The sequence below is a fragment of the Corvus kubaryi genome, unplaced genomic scaffold (assembly GCF_017639235.1).
Source record: "Corvus kubaryi isolate FWS band 111438036 unplaced genomic scaffold, C.kubaryi_AGA036_p1.0 split1-65, whole genome shotgun sequence".
NCBI lineage: Eukaryota > Metazoa > Chordata > Aves > Passeriformes > Corvidae > Corvus > Corvus kubaryi.
The window spans coordinates 7,762,576-7,780,383 of record NW_024582080.1 but is presented as its reverse complement, the minus strand read 5'-3'; the positions used below and the strand labels follow the sequence as shown (position 1 = coordinate 7,780,383).

Genomic DNA, 17,808 nt, shown 5'->3' with positions numbered 1-17,808 from the left:
CGGCGGGGTGTGGCGGGGCCCGGCTCGCCCCGCCCCGGCTCCTCCTGCCGGGGTCCTCGCCGTTGCCTACGCCCGCCCCGCTGCCCCGCCCCGCACGGCCGACAGCGGGTGATGGCGCCGGCCTGCGCCTGAGGAGTCGCAGTGGGGGACGGTGGGGGAGCCATGGAGGAGGACCCGGAGCTGGAGAGGTGAGGGACGAGCGATAGTGGGAGAACCGGCCCCGAGGGCGAGCGGCCTCTGCGGGGCTGCTGCGTCGCCCTGGGCCCAGCACCGCCTCCCGCCCCGCGAGGCCCGGGCAGCGCTGGGCTGGGGCCGGTGCGGGCTGGCGGCGGCCGTGGGGCGGCTCCTCCCGGCCCGAGTGGTCCGCGGTTCAGAACGGGCCCCGAGCTCCGCCGGGCTCTGCCCGCTGTCCCCAGACTGCCCCTCCTGTGGGCTGTGCGGTGCCGGTGCGCCTCGAGGGGAGCGCGGCCTGGAGCTGCTTCTGCCGTGTCTTCCGCACAGAACTTTGGGTGCGTGCTGGTATCGCTTAGAGACAAGACTGGAAAGTCGTGGGTGGTTCACCCCTCATCAGTTACAATTTGATGAATTGTGTACTAGGTAAAATAAATTTTTCAAATCCCAAATTTCAATTTTCAGTGCTGGAGATGTGCTTGTTGACCAGTTGTTGAATTTTCCCTGTCCCGGTATCAAGAAAATATAAAATGCTTGGCAGTTATTTTGTCACAAAATAAAATTGTTTTCTACGTGGCATTTCGTTGGGACCAGTGGATTTGTCTTGCTGCACGTTTTGAGTTGCAGTCCTCCCGAGCAAACACTGAGTTATAAAACATAGATTTCTATATTTGGATACTCAAAGTAGGCTTCTCTTAATTGTGTTTTAGGAATAGACTTTTGGTGTTTATATCACAAATTTTTTTGCAAAATAGCCCTATTTGTGTGATTGGAATTTTTTTCTTTTTGCAAGCGTAGTTCTGGGTTGTTCACTTTCCTTATGGCTGTTTAAAACAACTGTTACAGTGACATGATGACCAGAAGCTTTCTGAACTGTTCTCCTCATGGTTCTCACCTTTAACTTTTAAGAAACTGTGTCTGAGTATGCTTGTAGAAAATAACTTTATTCTCTTTATATCTGGCATGTATATGAAATGTGCCAAAACCAATAGCACTGGGACAGTGGACGGGCTAGAGAGCATAATGCTTTCTAAGAGGCTTTTAATAGTTGCTAAGCTACTTCTGCTCTCAGATCATCAGTTTAATAATTAAAGCTTCTTTCTGTGTATGCATGAATGTTTTTTTTACTAGTGCCATTCCAAACTTAAACATTTTCGTTCATGGCAAATTGAAACTATGTCACTGTTCTTCCACACTGACTTCTGGTTGCTATTGCCATGCCAGGGACCTGGGGTTCTCTGGGCAGTTCAGGACATAGCTGCTCACTCACCAGCTAAGGCCAGCTGCTCCACAGTCTCCTCCTGATATTAATGCTCTTCTTCCCAGGAGCTAAAGTTTTACCCTGCCTTAATGGTTCGGTCCAAGCTGGGATTTGCTATTCCTTTTCTGTGGCCGCGTGGTAGATGAGGATGAAGCTCAGTGACACTTACCAAAGGGTACGCAGGAGGGTTTAGCTGTCTGGTGTCACCAATCCATGCCACTGTTCACCTCAGAGTGTGTTCAGTCGGCTCCAAACACATTGTAACTACAACGTAGTGCACTTGACAATTAACTCTTTTCTGTCCTGGATCCGTCTATCATTGGTTACTTTTTCATACCTTAAGTTTTCATAACAGCTCAGTTTGGTAGTAGCACCCTGAACTGAGCTTGTGCTGTGTGCATTTAGATGTCGTACTTGGGTGTTACTCACTCTAGATATGCTTCCATGTACAATCTTCAATACAGACCCCTTCCAGTCTAATACAGACCTTTCTTTGTCCTTTGGGTTACAGACATTATGCCTTAGATTCCTATTCAATAACCTGTAGCTCATACTCTCCTGTGAATAGTGTAGCAATGGTAGTTTAGGCTTATAATTTTTAGGGGGTTTGTAATATGGCTTTAGCATACAATTAATGGCATTTCTGTTCTGTAGCCACAGTGTTAACTACTTTGGGTGGATTTTGAGTCTTTAAAAGCAGGTTTATGTGGAATATTTTGAGTAGTTTGTCTCTGAATTCAGGCTTGTCTTGCAATGCACAAATCTTAAAGAAAAACTTAAGGGTTTTGTACATGTGGTTTTTATTTAATTTACCGTGAGGGAGAAGGAAGTGTAACTGGTTTTGTGCATGCTTTTTCAGGTCAGAAATTAATTTTGTGTCCCAGTATTCCAAAAAGTGATCTGTTAAGTCAGTTGTCCTATTTTTTTTATATTGACTATCTAAGGAGAAGTCTCTTCATCTAGTTTCTTCTATTTGATCCTTACTGCTTCATTTCCTGATATTGTTTTTCAATTTTACCATGTCCGACTCTCACTTGATCATACTTTTGATGTTTTCCTCACTTTAATATGAAGTTTTCCTAGAAAGCTGAGTACTAACTTATAAATCCCTGTGTGACTGTTGCATTCTGTGGATTTTAAAACTCTGAAAGCTGTAAATACCACAGGTGTGTAAAATAGTAATATTTGCTACATTCTGCTGAATTACATCCTCTGCTCCATCTCACCCAAAACCTTTGATGGAGGTATGAACTGAGGCTTGCTCCTGTGAACTTGCTGGTACGTCAGTGAAGACACTTGAGCCTTGAGATTCCATTGATTCTTAAGAAAATTCTAAGTTCTGTTAACATATAATGATAACTTGTGAAGTTATGACCCAAGAAGGAGGTGAAAGAAGTTGCAAACCAGCCAGAAGGAGCTGTTCAGTTTGTTTCCTCTGCAAGTGCCTGTATGTGCTTTTCCTAGTTTATTTCAGCTAAACATCCATTGGGATACTACAGAGCTCACCATTTTCATTCCTATCTAAAAAAAAAAAAATTAATTCCCTTCTTCCTAAATGATTGTCATGGTAGTTCTGTGTGTTTGAAGCACAGAAGATGCATCATTTCTCTTCAAGTACAGATGAAGTGGCTTGGTTAGACTGTGTGTCCAAACCCTTCCATAATCCATTCTGTCTTTCAATAGCTACAAATATTTCTCAACTTTGGATATCATACTTTATTAGAAGTGCCTGCCAAGCTTGTTTAGAGCATCATTTACTTGGGATTAAGTGTTTCCTAAGGAGATGCTGCTCTGAATCACAAAGAAGGCTATAATTCTGTAACAAGAGGCCTGTAGTTGAGTTGAGAATCAATAATTAATATTTTTGCTGCACAGACAGCCCAGCTATGCTTTTTGGCAAGCAAGCTTTGTGCCTTGGAGAAAACTGATGGTTCTTACTGTTGATTTTAACAGTGTCAAGTGTCAGGATTCAGTATTCCATACTCCTGGCAAAAAAAAAAAAAAAAGTGGTCTGTAAGCTAAGATTGGTGTTTGAAATGGAGTGGTATGTTTGGGCTGGTGAGAATATCAGCACAGAAATGTACTGCAAATAGCACAAGATTGACAAGTAGAATGTTTAAATAAGTACAAAACCTGATCAACAAAGACTGAGAGCATTCATGTGCCTGGTGTGGAATGCCTTTGCCTTTGAACAAATGTTAGAAAGCTTGTGGTGTATTTGTGCCTCTTTTCATTCTTGCTCTTACAGTTGTGGCCTAGGTTTTATTCCTGACTTCCATTTTCATCAGTTTTCTTAGTAAGGGTGAGCAGATAGGACCAGCTCACCGGAGTTAATTTTAAATAACACTGTCAGTGTCTTCAGTCATTTGTTTGACTGAAGATCTTGATATTAATTATTCAGCTGTAATTGGAATACCAACATTCACTTCTATTTCTAGCCCCATGCACAGTTAAAAATAAGTTGTATAGTTAGCATAAAAGTGCTTTGAGAAAATTGATTTTAAAAATTGCTCATTGTTTTTCCTGAGCTTGCATCTTGCTGTCAGGACCTAGAGTGCCTCAGGAAGTAGGCTTAAGTGTGATTTTTGTCGATTACAGTAGAGAAGCTTGGTCTTTGAGCTTGAATAGTAGTGGAATAGACTGCAAACAGTTATTAATGCTTTCACGAAGATGTGTTTGTTAAAGATGTCCTTTCTCTGACTGGGAGATGCTGAATATGAACACTGCCCTCCTACTTCAGGTCTGTGTACTTCTGTAGCTGACTGTGCTGTGAAGCAAGTCCAGTAGATACATTTTCGTTAGAGTTCTCATCAGGATCTTTAATGAGACGATGGCATGGGCGGAGATGGCAGGGTTTTTTAGGTTATGTGCCAAAAGCTCCCAGTGAGGACTACAGAGAGACCACGATGGATGGGGGGAGCCCAAATAGCACCCAGTCCTGGCTTCTCCCAGGCCCATGCCAAGAATTACCAGCCCATCAGAGTTCCATCTCCATGAGCCCAGAGGAGCTGGTGGGTAGGAACCCACAGTAAGGTCAGAGAGAAATGGATGTCTTCTTTGGGCCCCCCTCGCACTCCAGGGCTGATCCCGAAAGATAGCCTGGGCCTCCAGGCATGATACCCATCAAGAGGAGTCAGTGCTGGAGCATCTTTGGGACTCAAGGGCATTGCTGCATAGGGTTGTGGGAGGGGTTGTGGGATGCAGAAGAAAAGCAGTTTGTGATCACATATGGCACGTTGGGAGGAAAGGGTCAAAAATGGAAGATTTGGCAAGGGGAGGGAATAGTTTGCTCAAGTGATGTTGCAGCTGGGAATGCGAAGAATATCAGTGTGGGAAAACTTCACATATTATGCCTACTGCTGGTTATACTCTGTCTGGTTGACAGAGCTGTAGAGATAACATAAATGTTACCAGAGACTTAAGAGGCATTTTCACAGACAGGCTTGAGCCTCCTGCTGGGAGAGAGAGATCAAAAGCCGAGAGATGACATAAAGTACAGCAAGGTGATGAACTGCATGTGTGCGAGGCCCTCTGGTAAACTGGGGCGGGCAGTGGGCTCCCCTGGCCACCAGGATGTACTGAGCCTAACAGAGCCTGTATCCCCACACATCCATGCCGCCCGGCCTTGTTAGTGAGGTAAGGAAAGAAATCCACGCCCTGTATGTGTTGATTAACTCATGGATTATTATGGGATGTGTAGGGGAGGAACCAAAGACAGGGAAAGCGGGAAGTTCAAGTGATTTGGGGAGAAGTAAGAGTGGGAAAATAGAGGAATAAGGGGATAAAAAGGTCTGGTCATGTGTGTATAGGCTGCTGGTTGGTACTCCTGTCTGGCCATGCCCTATGCCTAATCATCACAGCCTGTCCTGTCTGCCGGTTAAATTCCTTTCTAATTCTCTCTTGGGTGAGGGCCTCTGAGGGGAGAAGGTGTACATCTCAGAGCTAGCAGCTACAGTCAGACTGTGGGTCAGAGGGACCATGTGTCCATGGTGCCAGCAACTGGAACATGTGAAGGTTTGGATGCCAGTAGTTGGGCTTGGACCCTGGGCTGGAGGCCTGGGGCACTCCTGGTCTCCAGACCAACTGGGGACATTTCATGGAGGGAGTAAAACCAAATGTTAGTCCCTGAAGTGGAATTGGGGACTTGTTTATCTGTGTTGTAGTACTGGAGCAAGTATGGGACCAAGTGGCTGCTGATGAAGATCAAGCTGGAGTAGCTGGTAAGTGGGTGAATAAGGAGAGAGCTGGTGTGTAAGCTTGTATCTCCAAGAGCCAGGAGGAGCTAGCTGTTGGGGCCACCAGGGAGTCCTGGTCAGCTGCTGGAGAGACTGTAGGGTCGGGGGTGAGATGTGTATGTATGCCTGTGTGTCTTCACAGGCAAGACCGCAGTGGGGTTGGATATTGGGGGACCAGGGTGTCCCAGTCAGCCTTGCGTGGTGGTCTGTACCAGCAGTGCAGTTGGGCTGATGTCTTGGGCTCCCACACCCAGCTGGAGAGAAGAGCAGGATGAAGCTGTCGGTGTGAGCACTCTGTGTGTCTGTCTGTGATTGATGTGGCCAGCAGTGTAAGTGCATGGTGTGTGTATCTGCCTCTTAGGAGCAGATTTTTCAGCCTTGCTACTGGTTGGACCTGGACGTGGGGCTGTGACTGTCTGGCCTCTCGGCTGTCGGATCCAGCATGATACGTCTTCTTCTGACAGGCATCTGTAATCACAGACATTGGGTGGTCTCTGTAATAACATGGTGTTTTCATTGCCTGTAACTATCAGACATGCCTCTTTATTACTATTTATTCATTTTTTCAGTCTATTCATTTGACCTTTTGGAAAAAAATGATGAAGCTCTTCCCCTGAGTGAGGAATAGAAAGTACTTCTCATTTTGCCTGACTAGGAGCCTTTAACATTACTCTATTCTTTTGACACATGCATTAATGATACTGGTTATTAGGGTATATGCAATGGGAGCTTTGCCTGTAACCTTGGAATATAGAAAGAGGAAAAAGTCTAATCCCTCAGAAACGTAAATAGGTCTTGTACCATACCTTGAAGATAAAAATATCACTGCTTGTACCTTCATGTTGCTGTAATTCTGTAGCTTGATTGCCCAAAAATAATTGCCACAGCAAGTTTTAAGTGGTGCTTGCTATAAAAGGTGTCAGAATTCTTAAATGTGCCCCTGTCCCTAATTTTCCCTCCCGTCAGTCCGCCAGTGTTTGGATGGTTCTCATGTGAAAGTTGCATGCTGTATTCCCTTTGCTCATGCTGCTGCCCTTAGAATTGAAGCTGGCAGCCACAGAACTGTTTGTATTGTAACCAAGCTGTAAAAATGAAGACAGTGAGGAATGTGGAGTCCTGCGAGGCCTCTAAAAGCAAATTTTAAAAACTTGTTTGCGTAGCTTTTGGCTTACTTGTGTAGAGGATATAAGTTCAGTGAGTGGAAACATACGATTTCAAAGAGGATCTGAGCATTGCATTTCATTTGTCCATGCAAGCTGAAAGGGCTTTGTAAAGGTGCAGTGAAAAAGGGTGATGTTGAAAGAACAATATTAGGAAACAATGTTGATAATGAAGGTGTGGACCTAGAAGGCTACTAAGATGGATGCCAGGTCAGTCTGAGCTTTGATATAACAAAAAAAGTCTCAAATACTTAAAGGTGTGTAATTCCTACCTAAGTTAATAGAATTGGTGTCACCATATTAATTTATTATGATCTTTTCCCTAAGACTGAATCATAGCTGTTTTAAATACCTATGTGTGTGTTTTATTAGTGCTTTGTAGCTCAGATTCTTTGGTTTATTATTTCAATTATAAATTGTGACAGATTTTATAGTACAATAATAATGACAGGCTTTTCTCAGAAAGAGAATCACCAAGTTTGGTAGCTGGTAATTAAAAGTCAGACACTTTCTTCTCCTTTTTCCTCACCTTTGTCTGACATTGCTATTTGAAGGCTCAGGACAAGGTTCTATAAATGCCATGTGTTCCTGTTGTTATCACTATAACCTAGCTCAGGATGCTCAGATAGCAAGTTCTGGGTCTGGAGAAAAAATAAATTTTGCTGTAATTTCATGAAGATCTGTGAATGCAACATCTCTCATGTTCCAGTGGTACAGCCTGTGTTTTTGACCCTTTTTTTTGGTGTTCTTGCAAGTAGCCGTCCCACACACATTTCTTCTCTTACGTGGGAAGCCAGTAGTAGCTGGTGAGGTTGCTGATGCTGTGCTTGGCATCTTGGAGCAGGTATCGCCCAGAGATGATAGCTTACCTGGGAGATACTCTGTTTCCATGAGTGCCTGTGGTATGACGGGACATGCAACTTGTCTTCACAGTCAGAAGTGTGCTTAAAAAGGATTTGAAGTGTGCCAAGTCCTGTTCTTCATTCAGTATTACAGTTTTTGTATTTGCAACAACTTTTGTTAGTTTCAGTATTTCAGAATGTGTCTCTTAATCTTGGTGCATAGGAATCTGAATTATCTTAAAGTCAAGGTGATTTTGGTAGCTTCTTTATTGCTTAATTCACTACAGTGAATAAAGCTATCTGCTTTATTTGCCTAAGTGCATAAAGTGGCATCTTCCTGTGTTCCACAAGTGGTGACCTTTTTTCTTTTTCTCTTTCTTAGGAAGGCTGTGGAAGAGTTACTTAAAGAGGCAAAACGTGGGAGAACTAGAGCTGAAACAATGGGAGCTATGGGTTGGTAAGTTGTGCCGAAAGGAAATGAATGCTACAGCTGATGCCAAAATAAATCTTATATTTATTGTGTGAGAGAAGTCTCTACCTTTTTATGTGTTTCATGTTTAAATAATTCATCTTCATCCACATGTTAATTTGGGCAAAAATTCCAGTCTAAATAAGAAAGAAGTGCAGGTAAATTCTGTCTGCGTGAAATTGCTTGTCTGAATGTGTTGAAGACAAAGCAATTGGAAAATTGGGAATATGTTCTTATAATAGATGGAATTGCAAAGTTTGGGTTGGAACCTCATGAGTCTTTAAAATGCCAGTTGTCTTCATTGTGCATGTACTTACATACTAGCTACATGTTCCTGGGTTGGACTCTGTTTTAAGTGAAAAGAATTCATAACCTGACAAGGAAACCTAAAGCTTTGTACTAATAAAATAACAAACTATCCTTTAGTAGACAATTCATCTGTAAATTGTAGCCAAAAATGAACTCATTGAACTCAAATGTATAATCCAGTTTTGGGAGAGGGTTACTTTTTAATACTAAAAAAACCCTAAAACTCAGGGGCTGATTTGTATAGTAACTGGGAAAAGAATCACAGTATTTAAATCTTAAATACAGCATTGATTCTTCAATGCGGTATTCCAGATTTTACAGCTAGATTGTCATGGAATGCAATGCATGTAATTAGAGAAGTAATAACATGCTGAGGAGAGTCATTCATCATGACATAGTGTATATGACTTTGATAAGAAGCTGTTGGATCTAGGGATGTTCACGCAAGTAGTGCACCAGTTGACTGCACTAAACGCACTTGTAGATAAGGTTTGGCTTCCTCCATCAGCAGTAGTAAGAGATAAGCTTGCACTGTTCATGAAGTTCTCAGCTCAGTTATCTGTTTGTTTTAGTAGCTCTGAAGAGATTAAAATAGTGCCTTGCTGATAAAAAAGTTACTCCTTTATGTTTCCAAACAGGTTGGGGTTTTCTGTATGTTTTACTCAGTATTTCGTCTAGGGATGCAGTTTGTACCCTTTCTGTTAAAGTAGCTTAATTGGTTTAATCCCCCAGATTGGCTATAGCTGTACTGATCCACCGTGCTTTGACCCTGTCAGCCTAGCCATGTGGCCAATGCACATAGTTAGCACCATGAAGTGTTGCATGCATCCAGATACTGAGAATTTCCAAGTTGATTCCAGATATGGCAACTGAAGATTTCTTCAGGGAGATAATCAGGTGTCCCTGTACAATTTTGCTGCCACTTGTTCAGTCTGGAATACCTGCCAGGAGAGTGTATGGGCATCTGCTCCTGAGTGTGGCTCCTTCTTATTCCTTGTTTGTAAAAGGGTAGTGGTCCTGTTCAGCTGGCTGTGATGATCAGCTCGGGATGCAGTTTGCTAAAGCCTGATGCCCGAGACCTGCCAGGAGATGGGATAGCCAAGGGTGGCCTGTTCTTCAGTGCAGTTGCAGATTAATGGTGTCTGGCTAGGCCAGGGTTCTGTTAAAGCTGTAGGAGGAAAGGATTGTCAAGAAGGCTTTAGGCAGAGGGACACAGGGATGTAGGGATTGGCATGGTGATATCCTGAACTGAGGCTGTTGAAGTACTTTCTGAAGACTGCAGTGGTACCTGAGAACACCTATACTAGGTCAAAGTGTAGTGCCCTGTCTCCATCAGTGGCCCATGCCCGGTGCCTAAGAAGTGCTTTGCTGAATATCTTTGTTTCTGAATACACTCTGTCGTACCTTCTTCAAGGTACTTCTTCTGCAGCTCAGGATATCATGCTCTCAGGGATGATTTCTTTGTATGTAATGCATCTCAGGGGACTTTTATGTCACTGAATTTATCCCTAGACTGGTAGTAGTCCCATTTGTCACAAATCTGCTGCTGTAGGGTTTGGCATAGGCTAGTGTACGGCTGGTGTGTGTGGCTGTAAGGAAAGTATAAAGCCCCCCAAAGGCAAACTCCCAGTAAGTCTTTGCTGTTCAGTTCTGCAGGCACAACGGACTGAACAGCAGCTGCGAGCTGCCACTACTCTCACCTCTTTAATATTTTTATGCCCTGTTACACTGTTCTGGTGCTTCTGAACTGGCCCAACAGCTGGGTATTGCATATAGATGTGGGGGATAAAATGAAAGAAAAAGTTAAGAAAACTTAACTGTGCTCAGTTGAGTATCATACTCCAGCAAAATGCTATCAAGTGTAACTGATCCTGGAAAAAAGTAAATCCTGAAGGCCTTCAGAAATTATATCCAGGACTGATATGTTACCTTGCAAGGTGTAAACTACTGAGAAGAAGGTAACTGCTGCTCAGAGCTCTGTGGATAGCAAATGAAATGAGCAGAAAAGTTAGTTCATGAAAATGTGTATTAGTAGACCAGATCCACGAAATCGTAACTGGTAGAAGCAAAGACAAGGTCATCATCAACTTGTCTAAAAGCACAGTGTTAACAGGTAAAACGCAAAACCTTCCTTCCTTGCCAAACTCAAAATACTTGCAGGTGTGTTTCATGAGGACTTCTGGGATTCCTCAGCCCTTTGTCAGAGGAGTCCTGGAGAAGAGATGCACAAACCCTGGAGACATCTAGTGTAAGGCCATCAGTCCTGCATTGGCACTGGAAAGTTGAAGCAGCTCGGCCTATGAAGAAAAGATTTGTTCTGCCATCTGTCTTTGGGTAAGGAGAAGCAGAGGCTACTACTGCTCATACTTCACTGATTCCAGTTTATGTTGCTTTCCAGCAGCTGTTGAATACTGGGAAATACATTTCTGGAGTCAGTGGCATTTGACAGAAGTTGGTCAAAGGGAGGTGTATGGAGAAGTGGCATTCCTGGGTGGGGTGACTATACTGTGCATACCAGTACAAAGGAGTAGTGTCTCCTGGTAGATGTTGATGGCAGCAAAACCTTAGCCAGCAAGCCTCTGAACGCTGTTTTGGAACTGCTTTCAGGTTCAAGCTATTGCTCTATTACTGTCCAGTGTGATTAGTTCTCCAGAAAAACTTTCAAAAAAGTTCCCCAAGCACCCCTGCCTAACCTTCTGCTGTCTCATCGTTTGAGATGGATAGTCAGCTGTTGCTGGAGCCTAAAATACACTATACTACACTAAATAAACTAAATACTACACTAAAATAAACCTGTCAGTTTAGCTGACAGGTACAGAAAAAATGTACAAAGCAGTCAACCTGTAGCCCAGTCTCTCATATAAAGACTGAGCCTTGAAACACAGGACAGTGTTGTTAGTATTTCTTCCAGTTTGGGAATGTTTTGCTGGTGTTACATTGTCTTACAAGTTTAATGTGGATGACATGGGCAGGTGCTGCAACCTGTGTGGGTTAGAGGCTGGTGGAAGAAAGGCTTGTCCCTGTTTGGAGGTTGGCAGTGATATTGGCCGAGAGTTTGTGCAGGAAGGGTAATTCTCTGAGACTCTCTGGACATGGAGCAGCTGTCAGTATTGCCGGTGGGCTGCATGATCTCTTAGTTGGTTAAGAGTCTCAGCTCATTGGCCTCCATACTCTCAGGGACTGCTCAGATAGGCAGTGTGTAGGTCCATGGTAAATGAATCTAAGAAATACTCGATATTCTTATTTATAGATTTCATTCAGCAAGGCAGTATTTCTAGTTCCTGCAGTGTTCCTTTTGTATGTACTCTGTGGCCTTGGTCATTCTTGTTGGGGGGTCTCCTGCATCCTTATGATAACACATGATGTAGATCCTGCTGCTGATGTATCTGGCTCAAGCATTAGTACAGCTAATCACAAATGAAAGGAAATGTGTGAGAGAAGGGTAAGGAAGAACCTGCTTCTGAAGGTGTCTTAATCCTGGAATAGTTGATCAGAAGAGAGCAGAATCTGTGGTTGAATACTAGTGATGATGCTGATATGCTGGAACTTCTGAGATGGGAAAAGACATCAGAGCAGCTGTGTGGAAGCTAACATTTGAAGGGATCAGTTGGATCCAGGGTGAGAAGTTGTGGAAAAATAGTGTAAGAACATTTGAAATGGTTAGATAAATTTCTTTGTTTCATCAGAGGCTATTTGACATAGATGGAATAGGATATTTGGGGGGTTTCCATTGTGTCTGGTTAAAATGAAGCCAAAAGTTCAGCTTCCTTTAATTGTTTCTCTTGGTTCTATGTAGATAATCCATAAGCTTCTTTATAGCAGTGAAGTTAGGTCCCATTTTAAGCAGTTGTTCTTACTTTAACCAAGAAAGGCAGTTAAAATGCCACAAAAGTTACTGTGTGAAAAAAGTTCTAGAGGCCTTTTTTTGTGTATAGGTCTGATCTTCAAAGATGCTGATAATGTGAGCTAAAGCTAAATCAAATGTAGCTTATCATCTTACTTGAAAAGCTTATGTAAATTAAGAACTGGAAAACAGGATATTTTTGGAAGGTTTGTTCAGCTCTGCATTGTAAGAGCAGCTGAAATCACAACAAAAAAATTTTGGAAGCATTAAATTCTTTTCAACTCTCTTTTTTGTAAAGCAATCCTAAAACCACTTTCATTCCTATGGATAGCTTTCTGTTCAATACCGAATCTGTTAGAAGTACAGCAGAATGCAGAATGATGATGATGAGGGTACCGGAACTGTGAAGTGCTGTGTTGCATTTTGTCTTCGAATGGGTGTTGTGTGACTGTGCAGAAACACTGCAATGTGATTCCCCTCATCGTTCATTTGAATAGGAGGAGGAGGAGAAACAGGGTACAGATAGAGATTGCAAAGTAAATATGTTAAAATCTTGTAATCAGGGCACATCCCAAGTCAAGTTGTCGCTGGAACAGATTGCCCAGAGAAGCTGTGGATGCCCCATCTCTGGAAGTGTTTAAGGCCAGGTAGGATGGAGCTCTGAGCAACCTGGTCTAGCGGAAGGTATTACTATCTGCAGGGTTGGAACTTGATGATCTTTAAGGTCCCTTCCAAACCAGGTGAGTCTATGATCCTACAAAGTCCTGCCAGCTGCACCTGGCTGCTAAGACTGTATTTCAAAGCTTTAAGTGTCCTCTGAGGCATCCTCTTTTGTAAGGTCCCCTGTGACAGGGTAACAGCATAGATTAGTTGGTTTGCCAAAGCTATCTGTCGCTGCTTCCCCCCCCCTTCAGTCACTCTTCTATTGAAATATGATATTTTCTATGGCAGTTTGGAAATGGTAGAAATGTACTTGTCAGTTCATTCATAGTGAACTTTTTTCTTGGAAAGATGGCTTTACTCTGTGTGATGAGGCTGACTGTGCCAATCCTGTTTAGTACGTCCAGTTACTCAGCAGAGACAAGACTGTGGCACATGGCACTGTGCTCTTGTGTCTTAAATGGTGTCAGCATGTTTTTACTGTTAAGAACTTGTGTAGTACATTTCTGTGCTGAACTGCACTGGATGACAGGCACTGATTAGAAATTCTGTGTTCCTGCACAGAAGTTGGCTTAAAGGGTCAATAGGCTGAGATGTAACCTATGTTCACAATGATGGATTTAATTTTTTTTCTCAAAAGGCACTATCATTGTCAAAATGCAATGCGTTGCATTGTCTTGGTTATTGCATCGTGGAGAGGTTTTGGAGGGTGTGAGATTTATTTGTGGAGGGAGGCAAGATTCTGTTGGCAAAAATAGCTTGGTTTAGCTTTTGGAGCACGCAAAGCAAAAAGTGAACCTTACAATGGCTGAATACATGGCTACAGAACAGGGCTCTAGTAGACAGGATGGCTCTAGCATTGCAGTTTGTGTGCTTGTCTCACTCACTCACGCCTGCAGCCCTGCTTGGGGCACATTTCAGTTCAGAACTTTAATGTTCTTTTAACATGTCTTTGTTGTTGTTCTTTTTGTTTGTTGGTTGGTTTGTTTGTTTTAAAGCAAAACTTGTCAAATCAGTTCTGTGGCACTGTTTACTGGTCACAGCAGCATTGTGTTCCACCGTGCCCAGGCTGAGATTGCCTCCCAGCCCTTCAGAACTCACACTGAGGGCAAACCTATTTGTGAACTGAGCACTGCAGGATCAGACCGTACAGCAAACCCAAGGCTGATCTTTGGAGATGTCAATTTTCTCACCATTAGAGATGCTCTCAAAGATATCAGTGGATTAATACAGTTCACTTTAATCTTCACAGTTCCATGTATACCATGGCTATATGTAAACATGCGCGCGTGTGTGTATGTAATGTAGCACATGCCATACATCTTGTTTGCTTTAAGATTTAAAGGTAGAATTTGCTTTGTTGAAGTCTGAGGTCAATAAAACTAAGAACTAATGTTTTGCTTCAGTGCCATGACTTACTGCTGCTCCATGAAAGCCTGGTGGCTCACTTTAATCGCAGTATGATGGTAAACTAATGGCATCTCTTAGCTGACTCTCAAGTCCTGCATTTCTCATCAGTTTTCGTTCTTAGTATAGCTCAGGCAGCACTCATAGTGTCAAAAAGAAATAAATGCTTCAAGCAGACAAATTTATTTTTGGCACTTTGACTGTCTCATTCCAGCATTATATATATGAGTGCTTAAATCAATCAGTGCATTAGCTCCTAAGAAAAAGCAAGACAAAGAACAAATGTGAAGTAGTTTTTGCCTGGATGCAGCCTACAGAGAGTTGCCCTCCTTGGTAGGAAACGTTTAGTTTAATGCTCACATAAGATATACAGAGGACTTAAATGTTAGCTGGTTTGTGTTATGTCTTGAGTGAAACCTGTGCCATGACACGTTCAGCACCGTGTTCATAGGTGGTATAGCTTGAAGTAGAAACCCTGTTCTACTGACATTTATTAGCCTCTTGTTTTTACTCAGTAATACAATTAATGGATAAATAGTTTCCCTAATTTACAAAAGTTATACTAGGTTAAAGATCTTATTTATTTAAAACCAGGATTTGAGAAAAATAATGTAGATTTATATGAAGAAAGTTTAGAAAATTCTAAAATTCTATGCAATAAAAGCGCCAGAAAATACCTAGTGGAAATAAAACAGCATGGCTGTGTACTTCTAAAATTGCTCTCCCAAGTTCTTAAAGGATTTAGGAAAAGAACAATTATCAGGAATGCTTAGTAGGCAGACCTGAAGCAAAACATCATGATAAATTCCATGTCCAGTTAAGTCATGAAGTGTGCTAAATAACCATATGTGATCTTTGTTGCAGTTTGCTTGTTGTTCTGATAGCTCTGATTGTTCAGAGGTGTCAGAGGTTTTTGAGTAGTTAGGGTATAGTTTCTACACTTACACAAATTATTCAAGTAGAATAGATGATCTTAACATTGTGGTGTTAGGATTCCATGGCTTTGTGGTTGATTCAGTAAGTGGCTGTGATCTCTAAGAGCTCTGATTTTTTTAAAAGTAGTCCCATAACTTGTCTCAAAAATATTTTGAAGACAAACACCACAGTGACTCCAAATATAAACAAAGCCTGCAGAGTGATTTCTGCTTTCTGTAGGAACATATTCAAACTTGTTTTTTCTTATTCTGTTCTTTAAGAGATGATAAATTGGAAATAAGTAGAATACAGCTGATACCAACAAGATTAATGAAATTTACGGTACTTGTTTACTAAAACTAGCTGATAAATTATGTGCAAAATTGTTAAGATGTGAGAGGAGAAAGTAAAAAAAAAATAGAAAATAGTTGGATAAGTATCTTTACTGTTTAAGAAAAAGAAATTAAACACTTTGGTGGTTGCTAAGTATGTTTAAATTGGTATGTCTCATGTATATGTTTATGGTACAGCTATTTGGGTTCTTCATTCCCATGTATCTTACTTTCTGAATATCACAGTTCACTAGATAATGCTGCCTTTAGAAGATCACGATCTCTGTAAACCATTCCAATTTGACTTAGAATATGTTACTAAATGTTTGATTTCTGAATACCTAAGTTAGGCACCGTCAACCTTAAAATGTATTATCCTTTGCTTCCCCCTGCACACACTACCTTGTGAAAATCATTTGGATTTTCACTGTGTTGAAGTAAAATAGTTTTCTTCCCATAAAGAGTAAAACAAAAGGAGAATGGAGATAATCTGAAACTTCTCTTTCTGTACTGAGAGTTTACACTAGGTGGCATGCAAGGAAAGCCAAAATCACAAACCTGTCTTAAAATCACTGAAGTTAAAATCTCAGACTTGTTTTGGGATATTTTTACCTTCTCTTTTGATCACTTTTAAATGTCTTTACAGGTTGAAATGTCCTCTTGCTGGTACAAATAAAAGATTTCTTATTAATACCATCAAAAACACGTTGCCATCTCAAAAAGAACAAGACCAAGAGCATGAGCAAAAGGAAGACAATAAGGAGTCTGAACCAAACAAAAGCAGGAAAGAAGAAAAACCAAAGAAACGCAGAATTCACCCATACACACCCAGCTTTCAGTCCAGAAGGAGAGTCAGCTACTCTCCTCCAAGGCACCAAAGCAGGAACCAGCACACAAAGGATAAACATGAAAAGCGATCAAGCAAGCGATGAGGAGAGTGACAAGTATGTGTTGTTACAAGTCAGGAATGTCATTAAGTATAGGAAAGCAGGGGTGTCTCAGTTTTTCAGGAAGAGATGATGTTCAAACTTGCGTGTTGAACCAAGTTGCCTGTGTGAGAGGTAACCTTGAGGTAGCTTTAGAAACTTTCCTTTGGGACTTAAGAGAAAAGCAAAGTACAGCATAAAACTTTCAGTTGTTTTAGAAAAGACATTCCCTTTACTCCATTCCTCTCTCCCCTTCTGACTAAGCTTAGGGTCTTGGTGATGGAGCGTGATATGTGTGTCACTGTCTAATACAAATCATTTAGTCATGTCACTCTTCTGGAAATAAATTTAAATTAAGCAGAATTCTATTTATTGCATGAAGTTTGCAGAACTTCTTTGCTGCTAGCCAATAAAGAAGTTTTGCTTATTTGGTTTAGAATGTAGAAGAAGAGAAAGCTGGTCAGTGCCTGGCCAAGCATATGCATTTTGTATAGAATAGAAGAGATTGCTTTCTTTAGTATAAAAACCCCAAATTTTAAATGGGCGATGCTGATTTTGCTTTCCAGGAGGGACTGCTGGGAAATAGTGACTTTGCTTGTTAATGTATATTCACAAACCTATCATAGATAACAATAAACATTACCCCTAAAAAGCTGCAACTGCAATAATTGTCTCTGTTTAGACCTCCCTCTGTAAGGAAGTAGTTTTAACAGTCTGTTGTCACGGTGCTTTCAAACCAAACCCTGAAGACAAAATTTTCATGTTCTCTGTCTACTGCTAGAAAGTTTCGAAGTAAATATGTAATACTAGAAATGCAGAGGTGATGCTTAAACATTCAAATGCTCACTTTCCAAGCCTATGTGACAATTCTATAGTGGTACAGTTTTTAAACTTGTGACTGTGAGCACAAATAATACACGTTGGCATATTCTATGTCTCACTTCTGTTTGTGTTACAACAACAAACTTCTGTGTGAAATACTTTGTATTTTACTGTTCTCAGAAATAATTGTTTTCAACATAGTTTTGTTTTTGAGTGTGTGACAATAAAATCGAAAATGTTAATTGAAAGTGCCCTGTGGAATTAATGCTTTTGATGGGTTTCTTAAGTGAGATGTGCCTCTCTCCTCCAAGGGACAGGAGGAGCGGGGCTCCGTGGCCCTTCCGTGTTGAGTCAGAGCAAGAGTGCCACCTATAGGCATGTGAGCACCTCTCCTCTCTGCGCTTACCTGACTCTCGGAGAGCTCGTGTCAGCTGCGACATGGGACGGCCAAAGTG

At 41.8% G+C, this 17,808-nt stretch overlaps 1 protein-coding gene across 2 annotated transcripts; it reads left to right on the top strand.

Moving 5' to 3' along the window:
- The first annotated feature begins 62 nt into the window (after nucleotides 1-62).
- On the top strand, nucleotides 63-17,595 carry POLR1D (RNA polymerase I and III subunit D). Of its 2 annotated transcripts, none has more exons than XM_042014361.1 (3): nucleotides 63-188; nucleotides 8,052-8,126; nucleotides 16,252-17,595. In XM_042014361.1, the coding sequence occupies exons 1-3, from the start codon at nucleotides 163-165 to the stop codon at nucleotides 16,535-16,537; spliced, it is 387 nt and encodes a 128-aa protein (XP_041870295.1). In that variant the 5' UTR covers nucleotides 63-162; the 3' UTR covers nucleotides 16,538-17,595. The 2 variants fall into 2 exon arrangements, with proteins under 2 accessions (XP_041870295.1, XP_041870296.1); XM_042014362.1 differs by having other exon boundaries at nucleotides 92-188; nucleotides 8,056-8,126.
- Nucleotides 17,596-17,808: the final 213 nt, after the last annotated feature.